This window comes from Aptenodytes patagonicus, chromosome 4 (genome assembly GCF_965638725.1).
Source record: "Aptenodytes patagonicus chromosome 4, bAptPat1.pri.cur, whole genome shotgun sequence".
NCBI lineage: Eukaryota > Metazoa > Chordata > Aves > Sphenisciformes > Spheniscidae > Aptenodytes > Aptenodytes patagonicus.
The window spans coordinates 14,601,331-14,625,539 of record NC_134952.1 but is presented as its reverse complement, the minus strand read 5'-3'; the positions used below and the strand labels follow the sequence as shown (position 1 = coordinate 14,625,539).

Sequence of the window (24,209 nt, the reverse complement as noted above, 5' to 3'; positions counted from 1 at the left end):
GAGTTCCTACTGTAGAGGTGTCCAACTCAAGGTCTCTGTGCATAAAAACTAGAACATGTTCCCAGAAAGTTGTTGAGCTACTTTCCAATTCCTTGCCATCAGTGAAAGGAACATGGAAAAAAATCAGACCGATCTGAGAAGATATGTAAGTAGATGGATATTGATAAAAATAAAAAAAAAGGAAAAAGTTCACACAGAGTTTATCGAGAGGCTGAGGAATCCAGCAAGGCATAAGACTTTTTTAACTGGTTGGAAAAAGCATGTCAAAAAGTTTAAGATTTTGCTTCCGCAGTCTCACTTTTGCTTTGCAAAAGCCTGATCAACTCAGGGAAGATGAAAATAGAAAAGGTGCAAGTCACAGGAACAGGCCCTTGTAATGTGAAGTAAGTACTATTGACCAGACAGGCCTTGCCACAAAAAGTAAAATATAACTACGTTTTATTCTTACCTCTGCTTTCCTCAGCAGAAAGTTTTTCTTCAGAATCATCTAAAGGATTCTGTGAAGATTTTTCAGCAGAAAGAGGTGATTTGGACACGTTGCTCTGCTCAGGTTCAAGTCTGGACCTAGAAGTACAAGAGCCTATAATTTAACTGATATTACACAGTTGAATTTCTCTAAAACAAGAACAAGCACAGATTATTAAATTCAACACTTTAATTCTTGCAAACTTCACATTAAAGATTTCCCAGTCAAGATACAAAATGTACTTAGCAACTTTCACTGAAATATTATTACAAAAGCAAAGAAAGCATGAACAGTACTCCTGAACAAAACACATTACGTGTTCAGAGTTGAGGAGAATTTTGAAGGCTATAGCATAAAAACACAGACATTTTATTAAACTTCCTTTCAAAAATCCAGGGTATTAAAATATATATTTAAAAAAACCAACCAACGTTTTGGTCATACTGAAAATTCTTTTTAGTAGCAATAGCCAACACCACTACTCCCCCCCCCCCCCCCCAGTAATAATTACAATTTTACTTTATATTGTCAATTATCGTAAAGTAAGAAAATACAATAGAATTAGCTTTTCCCTGAAACAAATATTTTTGTTTAACTAGCTTTAAAGAACAGTTTAACCAGGATGAAAGTGATCCTTATCTTGTCTGCCAAAAGATACAATAGACCATTTAGAAGCAAGGAAAAGAAAGAACGTATGCAGTGGACAGATATATACTACACCTAAGTCCCTGCTATGTAATTTTAATACAATGGCAATGCAAAAAAATGAGAAGCATATTCTCTGATTATATATTAAGTACTTGTCAAGTACATTTCACTGTGGCACCAAAAAAAGTTTAAAATTAGCGGCAACATATTTTTTCCAGTAAACTTCTGTGGTTTATTGTTGCCTACTATGAATTCTGTAACTGCTACGTAGTAGACAGTTAAATGCTTAGCAATTATGCTGTTAGAGAAGCTAAAGAACAAAAAACCAAAAAGCAATGGGCTGAATCCCTGCTGTGCCACCTTCATCACTTCCTTCCCTCTCAAATATAATCGACAGTTAATCTCATTACAATCTGCAATCTTCCCTTGCTGCTTAACAGAAGGTGTTGCATTTTGTGTCCCTTTCCTTCTTTGTACTGTCTAAATTCTAACCCATAATTAGAAAATTCTGAGAAAAAAGAATATAATGCATTAGTCATCACTGAGTGACTATGTTATTTAAGTAAGAAAAAACAGTAACAGGGAACCTTTCTTAGTTCTACAAACTCTGCAAGTACTGGGATTTTGGTAATTTTACACAAAAGAACTCTTCTCCTCTCGTCTCCTCCCTCTCAAGTCCCAAATTTGCCTAATAATGAGGAAAAAAGACTTATCTGGATATCCAAGCAGTTCAAATAATAGTTCTGATACTAATAAAATGCCAATTCCCCAGATAATAAAAATATCAGCTTTATTTTAATAACTGCATACAAAATTCACAAGATATTCTAATGGAAAAAGAAGTTAAAATTGAAATATAATTTTGAATACCAATAAACATAAAACCTGAAAATCACAACCAAGTACCTCTACAGAAAAAGCTGCTTGTGTTTCTATTTCTCAGCTTTTCATTCTGGGGAACTAGTCCTATGTAATTGGCAGAACTTTTTAATCAAAATAATATGAGTTAATACATAAAGGCAACTTATGTAAGAAAATTGTAACACTCAGGCAATTTATTGAAGAGCTTAGGATGTTTATCAGACTAAAAGGAAACATGATGAAGTATATTTCTACTGCAAACCTTTCAGGATTGTCTGATACGCACATATTTTAAGTTGACTAAATTGCAGGAAAGAAGATCTGCACTAGGATTAATTTACTTCTAAAGAAATGCATTCCTTTATTGTTTGTTGTCCTTACTTTGCACAGTATGCTAATGTACGAAGTTTTCAATTAAAAACTAACAAAGTGCCTGGGATGCACTATTTAAAGAATGCCTAGTTCTTTTAAGTGATGGAACAAATTCTTACTACCACATAAAGCATCTGCTGAAATCCTTGGGGAAATTATGAATCAACTAGTTGAAGGCATATGAAAAAAGACAATTTTTCTTCGAGTCATCATAAAGATTGGTTTATGCCCTGTGATTTATTTAAATTGAATTTTAATTTAAATGACAATTTAGCCATTACATCACATCTGCAACGCATACAGACTCCACCTGGCCAACATCTGTTTTCTAGTTCTTACATCCGTAAAGAAAGGCAAAGATGTATCTTCCAGTATTACATAAAAGGACTGCATCTACCGGGTTATTTTTTTAATGCATTATTGCTCTTTATTTAAGTGGTATTCTAACTTCTGAAATTGCTCCATGTTTAGCGTACATCAAATTGAGTAGTTTTCTCTGTTTAGTCATCTGAGAAATCTTGAACCTGGGATTTCACATGGAAACAGTAATGCAAGAGTACAACAAACAAGAGCTGGTATTTGTTAACCAATTCTATAACTGCAGGAACCATGCTATCTTTCTTTGAAGTTCTTTGGTGTGAAGAGTACTGATACTGGGTTTTTTTGGGGGTTTGTTTGTTTGGTGGTTTTTTTTTTTTTTTTTTAACACATGAAAAAAATCACACAGTTTGTTTCTGTATGTTTTTTCTGAGAAGTTATGGGACTTACAAGAGCACCAATGCCTTACTTTTCTCTCATTGCTTCTTGCCAAATTTCAGAACTGGTTTGGTGTATTTTGTTTACTTGGTTTTGGCTTGTACTGCTATTTATGTCTCAGGAGGATATATTTGAGTGAATCTAGTTGTGCTTAATCATGCTGAATCACTCTGAATAAAATGTACTTACAGACTTTTGAAAACATCTCTCTAGTTTCAGTGTAAATAGCCAACTGAGCCAAACACCAAACTGATAAAACAGCATCAAGTCTTGGAAAAACACTCAAGAATTTATTTATTGATGTGTATGTTCTAGATTTTTTTTTTTTTTAATTAAAATGTACGTAATGGAACTTAAGGTTAGAATTCAAATAATGCAGATTGAGAAGACATGGAAAGCCTTTCAGGTATTAAATAAATTGCAAACCTGTTCATTCTCCCTGTCATTCTTACACCTGGGAGCATGCAGAAAAAGAAACTGAAAAAGTATGTTTTTTGATACTTGACTGAAAAAGGAAAAAAAAAAAAAAAAAGACCAAAAAGCCAGCAAGCACATAATCTTTAACTTCTTCTAGACATTTTCACCAATATGTTAGCAGCCTGAACACATGCCATGATAGGAAGCAGAAACTCTTTTGTTTCAGTTAAAAAATCTTGAATGTAACTTCTTATTTTAATCATGTTTCTACTTGCCATGAAGACCCGCCATCTCAAGTAGCATTTATTCACAACATAATCACTTGCTTTAGCAGAAAGATAGTGGCTTAAAAAAAAAAGACAAAAAGAAAGAGAACGGGAGAGAGAAATGAACATCTCCTGTACCTAAACAGACAGTATCCTAAATAGTGTCTTTGAGACATATTACCAATGTGCAGGATTTAATTCTAAATTATTTTATGCAGACTATTACTTAATGGGACACACAAAAATATTGTCTTGCATTTGTAGAAGTCCAATAGGTTTATTAACCCACATTTTACTGATTTGGTGCTTTAATAATTTACATAAATGAGAAGTACAACACTATATTGGCACTCTGCCATTTACCGACTTAACTTCACGTGCCAGAAGTGTAAAAGAGCCCTGGAATGCACCTGCTGACAGCAGAAGTTGCTCATCCAACTACAGATTTCCATTAAAACAATCTCCTTAGAATCTAAACATGAATAATAGTTTTGCTGAATGTCCTACAAACAAAAGGCACAGTTAAACTATTTTTTGACACTACTCACAGTCTCTTCTTATCTATCACTCGCTTAACTCGGATGGCTCTTTGTTCAGAATACAGCTTACATACTCCTGTTTAAGATAAACAGTAAACAAAACTTCAGGTTAGAAGAGCATGATTTCTTTCTTGGAAACCATTTTTAACCATTCAATAAACACTAAGTACTTTTTAAGTAATCTTCAATGAAGTCCAAGACAGCTGTTCTGTGCTCCTTTACCTGAGCAGACTGGACACCCTTGTGTGCTGAAATACAAAAGAAAGATGTAAGACAACTTTTAACTTTTTACTGAATTGCACAAAAGTTTGCATTTTCAGTTGATACGCAAGTTATATTCAAGAGCCTATTAACATTTTATATATGTTATATATTAGTATTTATTTTAAAGATAGCTATATTTAAATATAGGTTCTGTAAAACAGTAAATCATTACAACAAACCAAAAGCTGAAAACAACTAGTGTCTTACAATATTTATGTTATTGGTTTGTTACATACGCATTATATTATGTCAATTAAATTTCTAAACAAGAATAGATGTCACCAAGCTAAGCATAGCAAAACAGATCTAGAGATTTAACTTGCTTAAAATATTGAACTTCTAACATTTTACATTTTCCAGTGTATAGACTAGGTGGAAATCTTTGGGATTTATTGTGTCAAGCATCCTTTTAATTCACATATATTAATATTTCTTATTTTGATACTATGTAGTTCCCATGAATGACTGATTTTCAATGATTCAAATAATGCTACAACTATGTTTAGATGGCATTCCAAAGCTGATGAAAGTCTTTGGTATATTGATAAAACATACATACAGCAAGTAAACTTGAAAATGGCAAAACAGAAGTTCTCTCTACAACTTTCCTAAGATAGTGTTGTAAAGGTATGATCCCATACTCAAGTTGTCAAAAACGCTGTTACTTTACCAGGACTCTGTTAAAGTTATTTAATTATCTCAAACTTGGAAAGATTATACTTGTAATACCTTACAGGTGGACAAGCTAGAAAGAGACAACCATTGAATTTAGTGAACTTTGGTTCAGGCCTCTGGGCCACAGTGCTAACTTACTATTCAAGTAGTAAATATTGAAGACTATCTTTTTTTACACTTACTAATTAGTGTATTTGAACAAATAAATAAAATTCTATGCTCTGGCTTCTCCTTCCTCTAACATTACAGAAAATTAAGTACAGTACTAATCAGCCAATGGGATTACACAGATGCAAACAAAAAGGCAATGAGACTTCACCAATCTCTTTCCAAAAGCATTTCAGATTCACCATCCAAGATTCAGCATTATATTAGCCTTTATCAATAACTAAGAAGAAACATTTAAGAGTTGCTCAGTTTACCTTCTGTTCTCAGCTGATGAATGGCATCGGCACACGTCCTCATAAATATCTGAGCATCTTGATCTATCTGATCACGCTCTGTATCTGTCATCCTCACATACTCAGACATAATATGGCTGAGAAACAAGACAAACTGTCACTGAAGAAATCCCCAACATAAAATCTACAAGTACACATCTTAGACCTTCTTCCCACTCACCATCTCCACAGAAGCTTTTCTGCAACACTGAGTTTCACAGAAAAGGAAGTAAAAAGTACAATAACCATCACTGATAAAAATGCCACTTCTATAAAGCTGAGAGGTTTTTTAAAACATTTTTTGACTAGTAAAAGATGTAGGAAAAGCAATATATGCTATCATCTTGTACATAATTAAATACTGAGCAGATAAGGAGAAAATACAACTAGAAAAATATATCATTACCCTCAGTACTTATTCCAGTGAGGCATATTTCAAGTCTAAAACCACGAAAACAAGTAGGATAAAAGAATAGCTCAAATGTTGAAAATAGTAAAAAAAATTGGAACTTATTTACTTAAATGTATGTTTTCATTATCCTAAATACTGAGCTTCGTTTTTAAAGTAGTTGTACTATGAAATCTGTAAATTCAAGCCATAGTAAGGAATAATACTGGAAAATAATGCACATTTTTGTTATCAAGTCAATTATAAGATTTATTAAAACCTGTTCCCATTGTTTATTTCTATTTTAGATTATATATTATGTATTTAATATTTTTTAATAGGATTAATGCATCTTTTTGTTACTAAATTAATAAAAATGGAGGCCTATCAGTAAAATATTAACACACTGTAGATAACCACCAGAAAAGCATACTGTATAAAGGTATTTAACAGTGTTTGCACAGCCATAGATGATAAAACTTTGCTACAGCAGCTTATCTTATGTTCATCTTGGGTTTCCTGATGATACAGTCATCACAGCTTATTATATTTGTGTTTAAAAACAGGAAAGAAAACCTTAACTCATACTCTTATTTTAATTTAGATCTTTATTTATATGTGAAAATTTCCCCCCTTGTTCAAGGTATGTATAATGCAACTATATTAATACAGTAAATACAAATAAAAAGAAGGGATCTTCAATTTGCAAAGCTAGCCTGATACCCTTAGAGATCTCTCATATACTTCAGCAAGAATGCCAAATCTTCCCTGTGACTGCTGCAATCCCTGCCACGGGAATGCCTACAACCAATGCACATCACCCTGTTCCATCACGTCTCATCACATACAAAACCACCAACGCCTTCCTGCATCTTCAATGCACTGTCAAGCCAGATCACCTCTACAAAGTTTTAATGTTACTCTAATGTCCCTGAGTATTATACCAAAATGTCTTCATTCCCATCCCATGTGACTGCTGGCACATAAAAAAAGCAGCACATGGTTCATCTGGCGTGAAAATTAGTTTCTGCTTACTGGCCAGCTAGTACACAAGCACAGATTAGCCAGCAAACAGTAAAGCAAACTAATTAGAAGTAATATTCTGTATTTTACTTGTTTGTTTCCAACACTGTCATGTATGTGACATCTAAACATCAGGATTTTTTTCATTAAAACTATTCTAAATGTTATAAAATTATTTTTTATAACTTACAAAAAAGCAGCCATATATAGTGTTTCCATTTATATTTTACTAGCTGAATTGCTCTCCTTTGGTCAGGACAGATGGGTTTCATAAATCTGTGGCAAAATCCCTATCGCAACTGTAATCAGTGGTCTTCTAAGCTGTAACTCTAATTTGCACTCTCTGAGAAAGCAGCTTCTGAATGATGAAAGATTTGAAATAGTCTGATTTTAGAGACATCTGATGGAAGGGCTTTCCACAGCCTGGTTAAGATGACATATTGATAGCTACATATGCAATATAAGATAACTCATATTGTTAAATACATTAGGACAGATCTCTCCCCCACTCCCTTTGCACAGCTTATATAGATGGGACTTCTTATTACTAGTCTGTGGCATAAGCAAGTTCTCAGCATGTGTAAAGCCAGGAAATCCATTCTTACACCCATCTACGCACAGGTCCAGACAGAAGGGGACCATTAAGATCATCTGGTATGGGATAATGCATAACATTGTTCAGCGATCCACGCCTAGACAGTTACTTGAGCATGTTAGGGCACACAGATTCAGATGGAAAATGAGCATGGAGTAACAGCTTCATGATGGCCCCTTGATGAAGCAAAAAAAATCTCTACTATTCTATTTCAGATTACAATAATAAGTTCTGGCTGGTCTACTACTGAACAGAGTATAAAGTTCTTGTCTTTATATGTCTAGGTTCTTGTACCCTGCCCAGCTTTGTGGTATTTGCAGAGTTCTATGCTTTCAATGCACTTTTCAACATTATAGGGTAAAATAAAGATTACAAAATGCAAACCAGAATTTTCTTTTAAATCAGACTTAGAAATACATATGAAAAAACCTGCCTCAGGCACACTACTAACAGTGTAACTAGTAGTAATATAGCGATACACTGAGGGTAATTGTAACAGCTTTAACATCGGGAAACAAGTTGTTCAGTTACTTTTCATAGTTGCTAATACAAAAATAGGGTAGATCAAATTCTTAAATAGGAGTTTCACAGCTTCAAAGGTAGCAAAATGCAGCTTAATCCAGTAAAAAAGAAATAAAATACTCTTCCTTTCATAACTGCTTACAGCTTACATAGCGTCTAGTACCAGCACTTTCGAACAAGAGCTGGTCAAGCCACTCGGAGGCAGGGATACCTGAAACCCAATCTCCTTGGGAAGGCAAGAATGGAGTCATACAATCACATCCTATTATGTCAAAACACATATGGCATCCACTAGTACTAACAGGGTACCGAAGTCCCCATTGCACTCCCCAGTAAATCTGCACGGAGAGATTATACTGAATATCCATCTAATCACCATCCTCTAGCCTTACTGTAAAAAGAACCATTCATTTAAAAAGAACAGGACAAGGAAAAACAAACACACACAAAAAACCTCCCAACCGAACCAAGAAAAATCCAGCTGTGTCCTGTATGTCAGAGATGCAAATACTTGCTCAGAAGTGCAGTGGCAGTATCATAGCAATGGGCTGATACATCGCTAAATCAAGAAAGGTCAAACGAACCAGGTTTTTCAGAAGCAATCAGAAGAATCAGCCAAGACACACACTGGCTAATGCATGCAGATAAAGAAGGGAGAAAACAAATTCTTCTAGATTTTTATCCTAATCAATAGGAGAAATCTTCATGAGAAACTTGGGCTGGAAGGCAACTTGGGTCATTTGTGATTTTTAAGAAGGTGGGTGAAGAGTAAGATAAAGACAGTCGCCATCAAGTAGGCAGACTTCAATAGTCTAGAAAAATTAGTAGGTTAAATTGCATTGAAAAGGAAAACCTAAAAAGGGACAGAAAAGAATTGAGGTGAAGTAGTAGTTTCCATATAGAAATGACATTAAGATAACTTGCAATTCTGCCCTTGATGAAAGGGAAGAATAGGCAATGCAGTAAGAGATCAACTTAGTTCCTTCATGAGCTCTTCACTGAGCTCAAGCACAAAAAGCAGAATACAGAAAGTGCAAATTAGGTCTGATTGCTATTGACAAGTCTAAAGGAACACAGCATGTAGGGACACAATCAGAAAAGGGTCAAGTGCAGGATGAGACACAACTGGCAAGGGATGCCAATGATAACAAGAGATTACTCTGCAAATACTACTAAGAGAAACACCTAAAATAGGAAATGCATCAAATGAGATCCTCACTGCCAAGAACTAGGGGAGAATAAGTGAGTGCTAGGTCGATGAAAAGATGAAGCATAGCAACTATCTTTAAAAAATAGCGTTAAGGAAGAAAAAAAAAAAAAACAGAGGACTTATAGACCACTCAGCCTAGGAAAATACAGGAACAAATAATCAAACAATTTTTAAGCGTTTAGGAAAGAACAAAAAGATAACCAGCAGCCAAGATGTATCAAGAATAAGTCATATGCAGTGTAATTTACTTCTGGGATGCAGTAACAGGTCTTATGGATGGATGAAAAGCAATCATTGCTATCTATCTTCTCTTTAGTGTGGCTTTTGTTACCATCTCACGTGACATTCTCATATGCTACCAGCGAATAAATGAGTTGGAAGAAACAAGTACCACATGGATGTGAAACTGTTTGAAAAGCTGAACTTGGAGTAGTTATATACCAAAACAGAAGGACACACTGAGTTGTGTTCCACAGGGGTTTGACCTGGATCTGACATTAACAACTCAGACAGCAGAATGGAGTATACACTTATTAGATTTGCAGAGGCATACAGTTAAGTGAATTAAAACTGTATCAAGAGAACAAGACTTCAATTCAAAACAATACTGTCAACTTGGAGAAATGACATGAAGAATTCGAATAAGGAATGGTCAGAGGCTCTTTGTTGCAGCAGGAACAATTATCTGAACCCACAGAGAATGGGGAACAACTGATTAGAGAACAGTTCTTCAGAAAGTCATCTGGGATCATATTGGATCATAAACCAAACATAACAACAACATGTTGTTGCATAAAAAGTCATCATTATAATGGGATGCATAAATGCAGTATAATCCATTACGAATGAAAAAGAATCTTTCTGCTATCCTTAGCTTTGGGCAAGGCCTCAACTGGAGTTTTGTTCCATTTCAGCACCTCACTGCAACAGCAACTGGGACAGTGTCCAAAGGAGAGGAAAAAGTACGATCAAAGGTTGAAGAGAACACGTATGAAAACCCAAATATACTGTAATTGTTGATTCTAGAAAAGACTGAGGAGAAACCAAGATAAGTTAGTGTAAAAAAAAAAAAGTTCTAGTAGCATGGATAAGGAAACAGGAAAAAACAGAGGGAGGATACGGAATCTCCATTGAAAGAAATATTTGAAAGCAAGCAAAACACGGTGGTAGAATGACCTAGTCATTCTCTTTTTGAATGTGTCAGCCATGCTCCTTCCAGCCTATCATTTCTATGATCCTATTTTGCTGGCAAAGCACGAGGAACCAGAGCTGATGGAGGCATTACACCAGCTTTTGGAATTAGTAACTCTTTCTGCTGGTGCATAAAACATTTTCTGCTTACTGATTCAATAAAAACACCAAATCAAGCAGAAAAACTTGATTTTCCTCCAACAACATATTTTAAAAAAGAGAGAGAGAAGCAATAAGCTGAAATAAACCAGTTCTAAAATACTGATATGTACTGTTTTAGCAGAGATGCCCAATTGACCACCTGCAGATATTGCCTTGCAAATATATACATAAGTGCTCCCCCCCCACACATAAGTGTGTAGGTATATGCACATGTATGTATAACCTTAGTTGTAAATACAGCAGACATTTTTAAACTTCTTCCCTTTGGGCATCTAGTATGTTTTAAATTATTTTATTTCTTATTTAACTACTAAATTTAAACATTATTTATTATGTTTTGTGCATTTTAATTTACTGCCTTTTTCCATCCAAATGCTGTCCGACAAATCCAAGGTAAAAACTTGTCTACTCAAATGACAAAACATTCCACAACAACATATTTAAAACTTTTTTTTTTTTAACTCTGTGGGGAAGCTTCAGCTACTATAACAGGCAGTACAGGCATACCTGAATTAGTATTTTCAGTTTTGTAAAATATTGCTGAGAAATTCCAGAATGCTGCTACAAAGAATTACTATTTCTAAAATGTGATATATGAACTTAGTACAATCAAAAAAAGAAGTGAAATAATTTGAAAATAATTCCCTGGAGAACGGGAAAATACTATATACTCCTCCTTGAAGAAAGTCCTTACAGATCATCTACATGTTTTACTATCCTAGTATAACAAACAAAGCCTTGCTTCTTGTAAAAACGCGATTAAGTCAAGACAAGAAAGCAGTCTGGCATTGTATGGAAGCCAGTAAGACACTAGAGTGTCCTTTAATGTCTACTTCTTTTCTTTTATTGGTTAAGCCAAGGGAACACTCTCCACAAAACTATAGGGTAAGCATTCTATGATTTTCTGTTAGGTGGCAAACATGTAACTAATTTATTGCTGCTTTTTTTTTTTTTTTTCCAGCTTTACTAGGTAGATAAATGCTAGAGCAAGAGGCGTAATTACTGGGCACCAACATTATTTTTAAGACAGAAAGATAATTTGTTAAGAATTTTTTCAAAGTATATTATTTGCAATTAACAACATATGAAATGTTCAAACACTTAACTGTACAAAAGGACCACAGAAGCATGTAATGAAGACACATCAGAAGCCACCCATCCAGCCTTTCCCATGGGAAAAATCATTTCTACTCAGAACCAATCTACGCTACACTGATGAACTACATAAGTATCTCTGCAGTTGCAAAAGACAGTAAGTTAGATGTCTAATAATCCCAGATGGAAAGCTCTTCTCTCAAAGATTTTCCTTTTAGGTATGAGGTGTTTTGTGGTCAAAATCTAGAGTTGTCTCAATTCCTTTCCAATGTCTGATTAAAACAGTAGGAATAACTACTGGTCTTTAAACTGTCTAAACCTTGAAAGATCCTTCAGAGAAACTGGAGGCTGCGGAGGAATCCCAAGAGGACCATTTCAAATTCCCAAGTGTTGGGGCACTACAGCTAGTTCCTCGAACTATAACTCAACCGTACAAACTGCCTTGGTGGTTCAATGATCAAAAACATGAAGGAGCCGATGACGAAAAGCAAAGGCACAAGTTGTTCACAGACAAAACATAGACAATTTACCAAAGACTGAAGATAGGATCTCACACGGCACAGTGTAGAAAGCAATGTAGGAATGCATTATAGCAAATGGACTGAGAGGAAGAATATATAGAATGTATACCAGTCATACACTAAAAATGGGGAGGTAAGTAACAATCCTCATCTGAAAGGAATGATCACAGTTTGCTTAATAAGCAAAAATAAAAAAGCACCCACATCTTGTTAACATCTTCAGGAACCAAGAGTCCCTGCCTTCTCCTTTCCAGGAACAGCGATCAACTTGTTCTGCTGGAAACAGTTTATGACCAAAGAGAGATGAAAGAAATGGCCACCTACCCTTACATCTAATTCTCTACGGAACTGAAAAAAGGAAAGGTACTATTCATTTTTCTGTTATGGCAACATAAATGAGAAGTTATTCCACTAAATTCAATAAAGTCTCATCAGCATTATCACTTACGAGAGAAGAATAAGAATCTGATACTCGGACTTTACAGAGTCAGGAAGGGCTTTTTTTTTTTTTTTTTTTTAAGTACTGTTCATCACTAACTCACTAAAGCTATGCATTAGCCAAATGCAACATTGCTGGGAAGTCCTTAAAATCACAATTTAGCAGGGATCATTTTCTAATATATGTGTGTCTGGTGTTTACCATATTTACTCATCAATTGAAAATTACTTTTGTGATTATCAAATAAACTTAAAAAAAAAGTTAATCAGTTCTGTTTTAAGGAAAAGTCCTTGGTTATTTTCTCATACATTGCCTCAAGGACTACACCCCATGTGTGCTTTCTAAACACCACTCTGAAGCTTAATAAGCCTACTTGAAAAAGCTGGTGAGGAAGTCCTTGAGATAAACCATAAACCAGATATGAACAAATAGCCAACTACTGTTTACCACTGCTGTTTTTAAGTATTGTCAGAGCATTTTCCAATAGAAACTAATTAATTTTAAAATACTCTGAGATGTCCTAAAGCATTTCTTGATTGTTGAGTTTCACTTCTTTCCAAAGATTCTTGGAGAGAGACTGCAGTTAACAACATCACACGTGACAGCTCAGAGACAGCTACTATTAGCAGGAACAGTGATGATGCAATGTCTCATGATTTAGCTACACATTTCTTATAAAATACTCTGCCACTGACTGTGTTCACTGATCACGAGTATGATACCCAAAGGGCTTTGTTAGGTTTGAAATGTGTATCTGAAGCTAACAAGAAAATAATTAAAATTATTTAAGTTATTTTTAAGACAAGGCTCTAATGTTAAATAAAAGCAATGGTACATATAGTTATTCGTCCTTCCCTTAGTAGCTGTTACGAAGAATAACATGAGTCACTCATAGTCTTTGCTACTCATTCAGTATTTTCATTATTTATTATTTTTCCTTAAAATGTGTTGTAGAGAAAGCCCAAGTTTTCACTATTCTTGCCACAGATTTTAAGATTAATACAACTCCCAATTTTTAAGCCAAACAACAAGAAATAACCATGCATTTAGAGAGAAGTTTGAAGAAGCTTCTACATGTGCCCCTCTGTAAATCAGAGTTTTCTAACAGGCCAGTTTCAAGTTTCCTTCCATTGTAACTCATGCTGTCAGTAGAAGATGATACCACATCTCTGGTACCGCTAGAGCTCTCAGAAGTTCTATCCAGAGGAGAGAATCACGGTAGACAGGGTAAAACAGGCAAGAAGACAAAACAGAAGAGTTCCTTATCACAAAAAGCTGAAAACCAAGGTGTAAGAGAAAGCAAATGAATCCTGATAAACAGGAGAGGATAAAGGGGCAATTGCTTGTAAGTCAGTAAGCTTAGATCACTGCGTCACTAGTTTCATCTGTTTTGCCATTCACATCTTTTATAGCAAACAGTCAAATCAAGAAAAAAGAAGGTGAATAAGCAATTTACTAATTCTTGAGCTTTTTGGACTCAATTTAGGTATTTCAGTTAAATATTTAAAGTTTGATAAAATGGGTCAGGGCCTTAGTTTCAATTAACCCTTCTTCCAGTTGTCTTCCACATTGCTAAAAATCTTCCTCTAAAAATGAATTAAAGACATCCTCTCCGTAGCAGGACATTTTATGTATGCCAAAAATAAAGACTCTATTAATAAAGAATTTATAGTCTGCAAAAGTAAGGTCAAAGAAGCAATCAAGGACCTGGATGTAACACATTACGAAGAAGTTTTACAAGGCATACCATAATTCAACTTGGTAACTGAAAAGCCAAATTTCACCAACACATCATGCTATAGCTGAAAAACAAATAGCAGGATTGACAAAATACAGAGCAGCCAAATTTCATTAACAAAATTAAAGCTCTTACATAAATTCCAGCACAGCCTTTTAGCATTAAATTGTTTAAAATTTTTCCCCATAGCTTAAGTATTGAAAAGTTGTTAAAACTGCTGTCTTGAATGAGTGAGGCATTTGCTAAGATTGTAAGATTCTATGACGGCATGGATTCTATGATCATCTTTGCATCCACAAAGTAGAACAGCATGAGCAATGTAGTATGGAATTTGACAGTACTATCTATTTTAAGTTTGACCATTAAGGACAGGATCAACTGCAATCACAGATGAGATTTGGAGGAAATGACACTTCTTTTTTCCTCTCCTTAGTTAATACCTGAGGTGCATGGGGGTGAAAATCACCATGATAACTGGTTAAAAGACAGTTTACAAAAAGAACATAAAAAAAGCCTTTTAGAAACCAAAATAGCTTGGACAAATTTTTACTCCTCTTATCACTTCAATTTTATGCACACTACTGTTAATAAAATACAGGGAGTACCCAAAATTTAACTGCTACTGACTTGTTTGCTCCTACTGCAATTATTTGCAGTTTCTCAGCTTATGCATTCACATGAAGTTTTCACACAGTAAAAATAGTTATTTCAGTATTAAATTGGTAGCTCCACCTAGTGTTGGTCATGACCTATTCCAACAGGAATTGAAAAGCAGAGAGCTAGTCATAACATGTAGCTGTACACTACTTCTGCTTGCTGCTTGGAAAAGCAGTTCCTCATACGCCTTGCACACAGAATTGACACCCGCACCCCCAAGATTCATTTTCACCGGCACTGACTATGAATAGCTCTCATGGCCTCACACTTATGAAACATGTCAAAATCTTCATTTTTTTGTTTCATTTTTGAAACAACAAAATACTGCTTTTAAAATCTCAGGGAGACAAAAAAAGGTGCCTGAAGTCTTCTGGCACCTTACTTAGGGACACATTTTGATACCACTGATTGTATAGTACTGTTATTACTGTAACAGACCCTTTCAGGCCTAGAAGTTGTTTCTCAGAAAGCCTGTTTCTCCAGTATGGACTGAGCCTAAGGAATAGCAGATGGCTCATCTGTTCCTATTGTCTTCTCCTGGGGGATGGATACCTGTCTGGATAACGCTCCTATCGGGTACCTGTGAAGCCTTTTGGAGAAAGGTATTAAATTGATTTGGGACTCAGTGTCTTCAACCCAAGATGACTTTAGACTGCATTTTCTCTACCTTGATTGCAGCAACAGCTTAGCTTTAGTCAGGGTTGTGGCAGAATCGGAATGCAGACAGGGCTGACTCACCCCATGCAATACTGCAGTTATGCTGAGGGACTGGAGAAATACAACACAGGAAATTGTGAAGTTTCAGAAGATCCTATAAAAGGGAAAGCTTACCTACACTGTTTCATTTGGATATATCAAAACTTTCTCCACACAATAATAACTACCAGAACTGAAGCCTACAGTTTTTGTCACAGAAAAGCAAATCCTGTGCTGCTGTCCCCTGACACTGTGTTCTCAATGGTGTCCTTCGTCTGGAATTCACATTCGGGTCTGAAATATGAAGAGTTCACATCATTCTCCTCCAGGACCTGCTGATGCTACTGACTGTATACTTCATGATAACAGGTAGGTTTAGTGTCACAGAGTGAAGGGGAAAACCTGGATCATTTAATCCAGTATTCTGCTGTCTGAGGAACCTTTCAGAAACCTACTCTGCAGGTCCTTAAAAGGTGTTGGACTTGGGACTACCAGGTTGTTTTGTTTCAGAACTCATTCCTAAGAGCCAGAAATCTTCTTCAAATTCTGAGTCTCATTTTATTTAGGATCATTTTCTTCTTGTGACAGCACTATTCTTCATCTTAAGTAGCTTACAGTAAGCCAATTAATAAGCAATCTATGTTTTGGTTTTAGTCATTATGCCTATAGATTTTTAAGCAGTTCACTTTATAAATCTGAAAATAAATAAATAAATCTATTTAAACACAATGTACACTTACCTGTAAGCATTAATGTAATCTTTTCTGTGTTGCAGAAGAAAATCTTTCAGCTTTCCAATATGAGAAATCTAAATGAATAGAAATCATAATTAAACTTCAGTCAGATAACGGATTACTTTTATGTTTGAAGTTCAGTATTCCACACTTCAAACATGAATTTGTAAAATTATTTATTCTGTAACTAAAAAGAATCATAAAATTTACTCTTTTGTAGTAGTATTTTCACATTTTGCAAGCAGTCAATGCATAAAAATAATCTAAAAAAAGATCTGTTGTAAGAAGGTACAACTCAGAGAAAAGTAGTTAAAATACATCTTCTATCCAAAAAGCATAAACTAAACACTAAATATTAAATATAACTACAATATTAAACATGATCATAATAACACAAAACATTATCTAAACTGGCAATCCAGAACCTAATGTACATTTTAGAAAATGAATTCATTTTAGAAGATCATGCAAGAAAGTTTTAAACATTTTGCTGATGGGACATGATATAAATATTCAAGTTCAGTTATTAGAACGTGTAGAGCAAGGAGAGATCCCTCTCCTTTCTATTTTTGCCATAACAGAATGACCAGTTTGTGCCTAAACTAAAGCAGTATCTCTATCATCTGATAATCATTAGTAAGTTTTGCCAGAGCATACATCCCTATCAAATTTCTATTTCTGGATTTCCACTTCACTGTGGATACATTTTGCTATAAATCCACTTGATTTTATTAAAAGTCTTTACAAAGATCCTTTGAAAAGATGAAAAAACTCCTAAAAATCTGAAAGAACTTTTGCAAACTTTAGTCTGACTTACAAGATTTGTTGTAGCATAAGATGCTGCTTATCTTAGACAATGGAGGAACTACAGAAATTGAGTTTAATTGGCCACAGAAATGAGATGACTACCAATATGACTTCCTTGGCAGGTCTTGAAGGAGACATGATGGCGGGGAAGAGGAGAGGGGAGAATTATATACGTTAGTGGTATGTATTTTCAAGGGGAAAGCAGGGGGCACCTTTCTAAAGCATATTCTCAAACTTTCATTAATAATTCAGTGTAAAAAGGCATGCAAGGAATTTTACAAAACTATAATTGTTTTAGTTTACAAATACAATAAATGCGGTTTACTCCATGTATCTGGGAAAAAGCATCAGAAGCCGTTCAAGTCTTAAAATCCTATTTTCATGCAAATGTTCCTTGTAATTAAACAAACAAAAAAAACCACAGAGAAAGAACACAGAATAGTTTGGATAAATAGAAGATTAATTCCCCCAATTACTTTTTTCAAAAGATCCGCAGCTCTTTGAAAAAAGTAAGAGGAAAAAAAAAAATGTACTTAGTAAGACTGCAGTGATTTGTACAACTAAAAATAAGTGTTTCCTTGTGCAAATAAATACGCATACATTTCCCTATCATTATTTGCTCTGTTTCATTTTTACTACAACTCATCGTATTGGGTAAGAATTTTCCCAGTTTTCATGTTTAAAGTTTTCCATGTGATTAACAGGATGGGGAATTTCATCCCGTTCATAGCAAACTGAGTTCTGTTAGTATCTCCAGTAGATCTAAAGTTTCCTGAATTGTGTTAGCACTGTCATAAGCAATAAGAAGGGAAATACTGAAATCACTACAAGATCAGTGAGGCACAAAGAATAAGCTAAACCGTTCTACAGACAGTCCTTCTCATTGCCACTGGAACTTATTTTTTGTATACTAATCTCCTTCTCAGCTCAGACTTGGTATGTCATGAAATTTGCCGAATAGGTAAATTAAGCTCGACTATGAAAGCAAAACATTTAAAACAGTCATACAGTGTTTCAGTAGAACAATAATACTTAATAGGCAGAAAGAAAGTACTACAGAGGACAAAGAGTAGAAATGTAAAATAAGAAACATTTCAAAACATTTATATTAATATGTGAACAAACACTAAACTAGAAGAGAGATTAACAAAACTTTATAAGTAATAAATCTTAATATTACTGCAATAGCTACAATTTAGGAGTGATTAACAAGCAGAAAGAATCAGAATGACAAGCAAGAACACTGTCTTACAGTAATTAATTCATCTAGTCACAAAGAGCATTCTATTTAGGCTAAAATTGTCATCATGTGTTTGAATTGCACTGACCCCACTTTGCCTCTCCTTCATTTGTAAAGCTATTTTCATGAATTTAGAATGACACCATTATGCCCATACTCGCATCAAGCTCTTAGTTCCCAAGATTTGCATCAGAAGTGAGACTTCTTGTTCTACTTTCCCTCAAATTCTAACAGCATCTTCTGCAATCCTGCACTGCTGCTATTTCTCTTTTGCCTTTTCTTTACCGTGTACTACTGGCATAGTTTTGAATTCAACTTGTCATTACCATATCAACAAAATTAAACAATTTTTACAAAAAAGATGATCTCACTAGCATAACAGGGAATGTGAACTTTATCCAAAAAAATAGATTTTTTTTTTTTTTTTGGTACAATGCTTAATCTTCTGCAGACACGAAATATCCCTGACTATACAAATATAAATTTTGACAATATCTCCAGTGTCATCAACCTGCAATTATTCTGGGGTTATCAGAGGCATACCATACACTCTTTACAAAGTTATCAAGCTCCAGCCTAAAGGTAATAAAACATCTCCCTATTCCAACTGAATGGCTTTATCAGAAACCTATTGCTCTTATTATGAATAAGAACCTTCAAATTTCCAGGTTTATGGATTACCAACTTCTTGCTTCAAAACAGTCCTTTCCCTTAAAAGCTCTGCTTCCCTGCATGTGTGTTTGAGTTTACCGTCAATAATCCTATCTCCCTCTAACTTCTGTAGGCCTGGACAAACGACCCCAAGCTTTTAGTTTCTTCTTACAAGATAGTTCTGAAGTTGCCTAACCCGTAACTTTCTGTTGCATTTCCTCCAGTTTGTATCCATCCTTTTCCAATGCAGATGGCTAGAAAGGCATTCACTGGTGTCAGTTACTTTGTAACTCAGCTTGAAATATCTTTTCTTCCACCATTTTCATTGATTAGTTTCGAGCTTATTCTTTGTTTCGGTCTCTAAATACATATTCTACTGCTGAATTTCTTTCTTCTCCCCACAACTCCAGACCCCAGAGTCAATCAGCACTTGCTGTAACGTGTCATGCTCCTCCCTCTCCTTCCTCTCAGCATTCCCTCATCAGTAAATTTTACCGATGCATCTTACTCTGGGATTGATTTTAAACCTCATCTTGTTTAGTACTGTTCTTATTTTGGGGAATGCAAAAAGTAATTCCACTATTAACCTCTCTTCAGCCCAATGCTTTTTTCAACACAGAAGCATTGCTTCTGGTTATTCATCTTATTCAGTTAATATTTTCTCTGCTAATCTCCTCTAGACTTCCTATTAGCTCTTCATCAGACACTTTACCATCAAATACCAGGTCACCTTAAGGAAGGAAAAACAGATTTTCTTAAAGCATCAGGTTGGTTGGGCAAATCCTATTTTTAGTAAGATAGCAAATAATACTGCATTGTATCTTGCTTTCTATTTATCATTTTCCCCTTAAAGTCTTTTCTGAATCCTGGACCACTTCTGGGTCAGGCCCTGCTGATGCCATTATCAGTTTCCCTCTGCTGACTTAATTATAGGCATTAAATTTGCTTCCCTCTGATCAAATGGTACCATCTTCAATTCAATGTATTTTCATTAAAAATAGATGCCTTCAGAACTTGGGATTTCTCAAATCCGCTGTGTCTGAACTCAACCCAGAGATTATCTAAAAACCACAATTTGACTGCATTAAAGTTCTGAGATTTTGTACAAATTTCCAGTAACGTGCTCTGGTTCCCAGTACATATCCTGCTTTTACCCTGCTGGTCCACGGCTTTTTCCTTATTAATTTAGTCTGGAGACCATGCCTAAACTATTCTTAATCTATACTCCAGATGCATGACAAATCCACTTTTTTGCTAATTCTCTTTTTATTTACATAGCTAAAGAATATTTTAACTTTGGGGGTTTTTAATATCATTAGTTAACTCGTGAATTTTGCCAAACCTGACTTTACCTCTATGAAGTCTTCCCTTCTGCAACAGTTTTCTTGGCCAGTCAGTCTCTCTCTCCCCCTGCTTTTTCCTGCCTTTGCGCTAATTTTTTGTATCTTCTCTAATTAATCTTTCAAGTAGACATAGAACAATTTTAAATCCCACTTGCATTTCAGCATATCCATTTTTTCCACTCCATTTACCCATCCATCATAACTGCAACTTCTTACTTGCTGTATATGCCTGTTTTCAAAACAATTATACCACCAATTGACACAGCCGTCAAAAGGCTAGATGAAAGCAATTCGAAGACGAAGCACAAACACATCTGAGTATTGGCCTCTTGTCATGGTTCCCATTCTCTGCCTCTGGAAATTAGCTTTCTTCTTCTCTGAAAGCCTGGAGCAGAAAAATAAGCCTCTCCTTCAACCTTGAAATAATGAAATTATTTTGGTTTTTCCCTGATAGGATAAGGAGGGCTTAGAGAAATGCCCCCTTCATAGTTGCAGCACTCTTGCACTACGTTAAGACTAAACTTATATTATGGGGTTTCCAGATATAACTGACATTTTTATGAGAATCATGGGAAAAAAAAATACCCTTCCTCCCACTATTGCCAACATCAGTTATATCGTTATACTAACAGCATGTTCTTGAGCTTCTATTCACTACCAGAATACGGAGGGTTACGTTCTTTCTGACAAGGAAGACTGCTTACGAAACTCCAGGCCCTCCCTCTTCTCTTCCCATTCCCACTGGCACTCCCTTGAGGGTCAATACCACACACCAAAACACTGAAACAACTTTTTTCAAATCACTCTTCTGGAAGTGGGGGTTAATAATGCTTAAGACCAAATATAAAGAATCGGTTTCTTTCATTTCAGCTCCACAAATACCTGTATCAGCACAAGGGAGAGCAGAAGCTGTAGGAACTACAGCACCAGTAGGGAACTTCCTAAAAGACGCATCTGCCATGAAAGGAGGTATATTTAGTTGCAACTTAAGAAACTTAAAATGATAAGCTCCTAAGCTCAAGTACCAAAGCTGGTGACTCCAAGTGTTATTTAAAAACTCCCAAGTGTAGTTCTGGTCATGATAAATCAATTGAGTCTCTACAGTGAAGCAGCAGCAGTTTTCCACTGGGTGGCAACAAAAGCATCAGCATCACACAAGTAAAAAACACTCTATAAAGTCACATTAAAGCCTGTAATGTAACTTTTTTAAAGTTACTTCAGGTTCCAGTTTGCACTTCAAAAAGTTTATCTTCATTGTAAACTACCTCTTTAACGCACATATCTGTGTTTTGTTGCCACTCTAGACTTTTTTAAACATCTCTTATTAAAACATAAAAGCAAATATTGCATATAATGCAGGTCCAGCACAAAAGGAAGCTGTGAATGGCTGCCATCTGCTACCACAGGTGGCATGCACAGCTCTATTTATATTTGGGGCCTTCACTAGAAATGGTACATGTTCTTCTATTTAGACACTTTTCTTATGATTTTAGAGCAGGCTATATTTTTAAATAAGAGGAGAAACAGGAAAACATTCCCTCCAAAGCAGCATCTTCAACAGCTGCATATACTTTAGAACACAGACGCTGACTCTGCTTCCCTCAGTATCTTAGCAATACATACAACATTTCTTTCCGCTCCCAACAAAGAATTGATCACTCATGAAACAGTAGGTTCCAATTTGCATACGTTTAACCCAATGCAAGAAGCAGCAGCATTGTTTACGATTAAAATGATTGGAGTAAGTTCCCGTGACATATTGTAGGGAGAATTCGACAGCGTTGAATAGTCATTTTCATTGAACAAACATAGCATTTTATCAAGTTTACTCTTCCAGCAGAACAATAAGCAACTATTTACTACCATATAAAATTGACTGTTACACTTCACACTATACTGCCATTCTGAATTTTTAAAAGATGTACTTTGTTAAAGAAAACTTTAAAAATACTTAAAAGCAAAACATAATAGAAAGGCTCTTGCAAAAGTCTTAAGAGACACGGCATTTACTCTTGATTCAGCAGCACCGACAAGCACTGCTGATGGAAGTGTCTTATTAACCATAAAAATTTAAAAAAAAAAAAAAAGTAAAACTTTTAAATTTTTCAATACATCCAAAAAGCCTGATCTTCAAATGTCTTACCTAAATAGATCCCATCTACAGATTCATGAGAAGGTGCCTACATTGTACAATCCCCTCTGCAAAGAACAGCAAATTTAAGATTGTTAAGATTGTTATAATATCTAGACACCTATCAGGTTTTCGATTCCATACATACAGTCAACCCAAACATACCCACTGCCTATTTCAGAAAAAATTAAGAATTTCAATAAGACATTAGGTGATGTACAGGGACTGCATGTTTCCGACCAAAAAAAGTACAGTCTCAGTACTAGGAGGAGATACAGTAATTGGTGTAACAACAAACTTGTTCTTATTACAAAAAAATTTTTTTCCAGTGTCTAAACCATATTAAGAAAAAAAATAAAAAGAAGAAATTTTCCACAGTTAGTGCATGTAATGAAGGCAAGCATTTTCAGAAATCTGGAATAAAACACAAACAGAATAGATACTATAAGAAGAAATCCAATTTATATTAAATAAAATTTTAAAATTAAGAGCTTGGGCTCTTACCTAAACTATTACAGTTGGGAAAGACTAGTTAGAAAAGTTTTGATGTAGACATGACTCCTATGGAGAAGTTTCCCACTACAAACTACCTTGGATTATTTTAAAAATACAATACATGAAAGGCCAGGTCCCACACAGCTTCCTTCTAGGTTATATTTTAAGCACTGTCAGCCCATTGAATTCACACAGGCTCCTGCAGGATGTTGCCTAAGAACAGACAAGATTTTGTTTTTAAAATACTATTACCAGGATTCTATATTTGAGAAACTGGAACCTTCAAAATGATGTAATTCCCTGATACAGTGGCATGTGACAAAGACTAAACCAATTAAATTAAACCAAAGATTAAATTCAGAGCTGAAGCTTCAGCTCTGAATTCAGTAGTGTGAAAACTGTTATTTAAAGGGGTTTGGATGGTGACTTATTAGTAAGCCATGAGGTGGTGCTGTCCTACCAGCATTCATTACAGAGCAGCGCTGGCTGCCTCCAAACATCAACTGGCAAGTTTTCAGCTGATTTGTCTCTTGAGGGGATACATTTGGTTTAGGTTTCCCCAGCAAACGTGAAAGTTTCTGAAATAGGTCACACAGATCAATTGCTCTCGTAATCTGAAACCCAGAAGAGCAAATAATATCTAAACTGTGGCATGGGGGTGGCCTGATGCTGGAAGCGGGTAGCAGGAGGCGAGGAGACAGCCAGCCTGGCTACCTCTAATCTCGGGAAAATTGTGACTTTGTTCAGCTTCTGCTTTACATCAGCATATATGTTACAGCAGCAGCAACGGACAGGGCAACATTTTAACTGCATTTTATTAGTAGTCTTGCATTCGGAGCAAAGGAATTAAACATAACCAAGAATGGG

At 35.3% G+C, this 24,209-nt stretch overlaps 1 protein-coding gene across 2 annotated transcripts in view; it reads right to left on the bottom strand.

The window, feature by feature from the left end:
- The window catches only part of STX18 (syntaxin 18), a 68,895-nt gene that overhangs the window by 16,608 nt on the left and 28,078 nt on the right, over positions 1-24,209 (bottom strand). For both annotated transcript variants that reach the window (XM_076335932.1, XM_076335933.1), the window contains exons 2-6: positions 16,682-16,749; positions 5,687-5,802; positions 4,496-4,573; positions 4,335-4,401; positions 449-564 (exon numbers count right to left, since the gene is read on the bottom strand). In XM_076335932.1, coding sequence (XP_076192047.1) covers positions 449-564; positions 4,335-4,401; positions 4,496-4,573; positions 5,687-5,802; positions 16,682-16,749 — 445 coding nt within the window. The remainder of the gene's footprint in view (positions 1-448; positions 565-4,334; positions 4,402-4,495; positions 4,574-5,686; positions 5,803-16,681; positions 16,750-24,209) is intronic.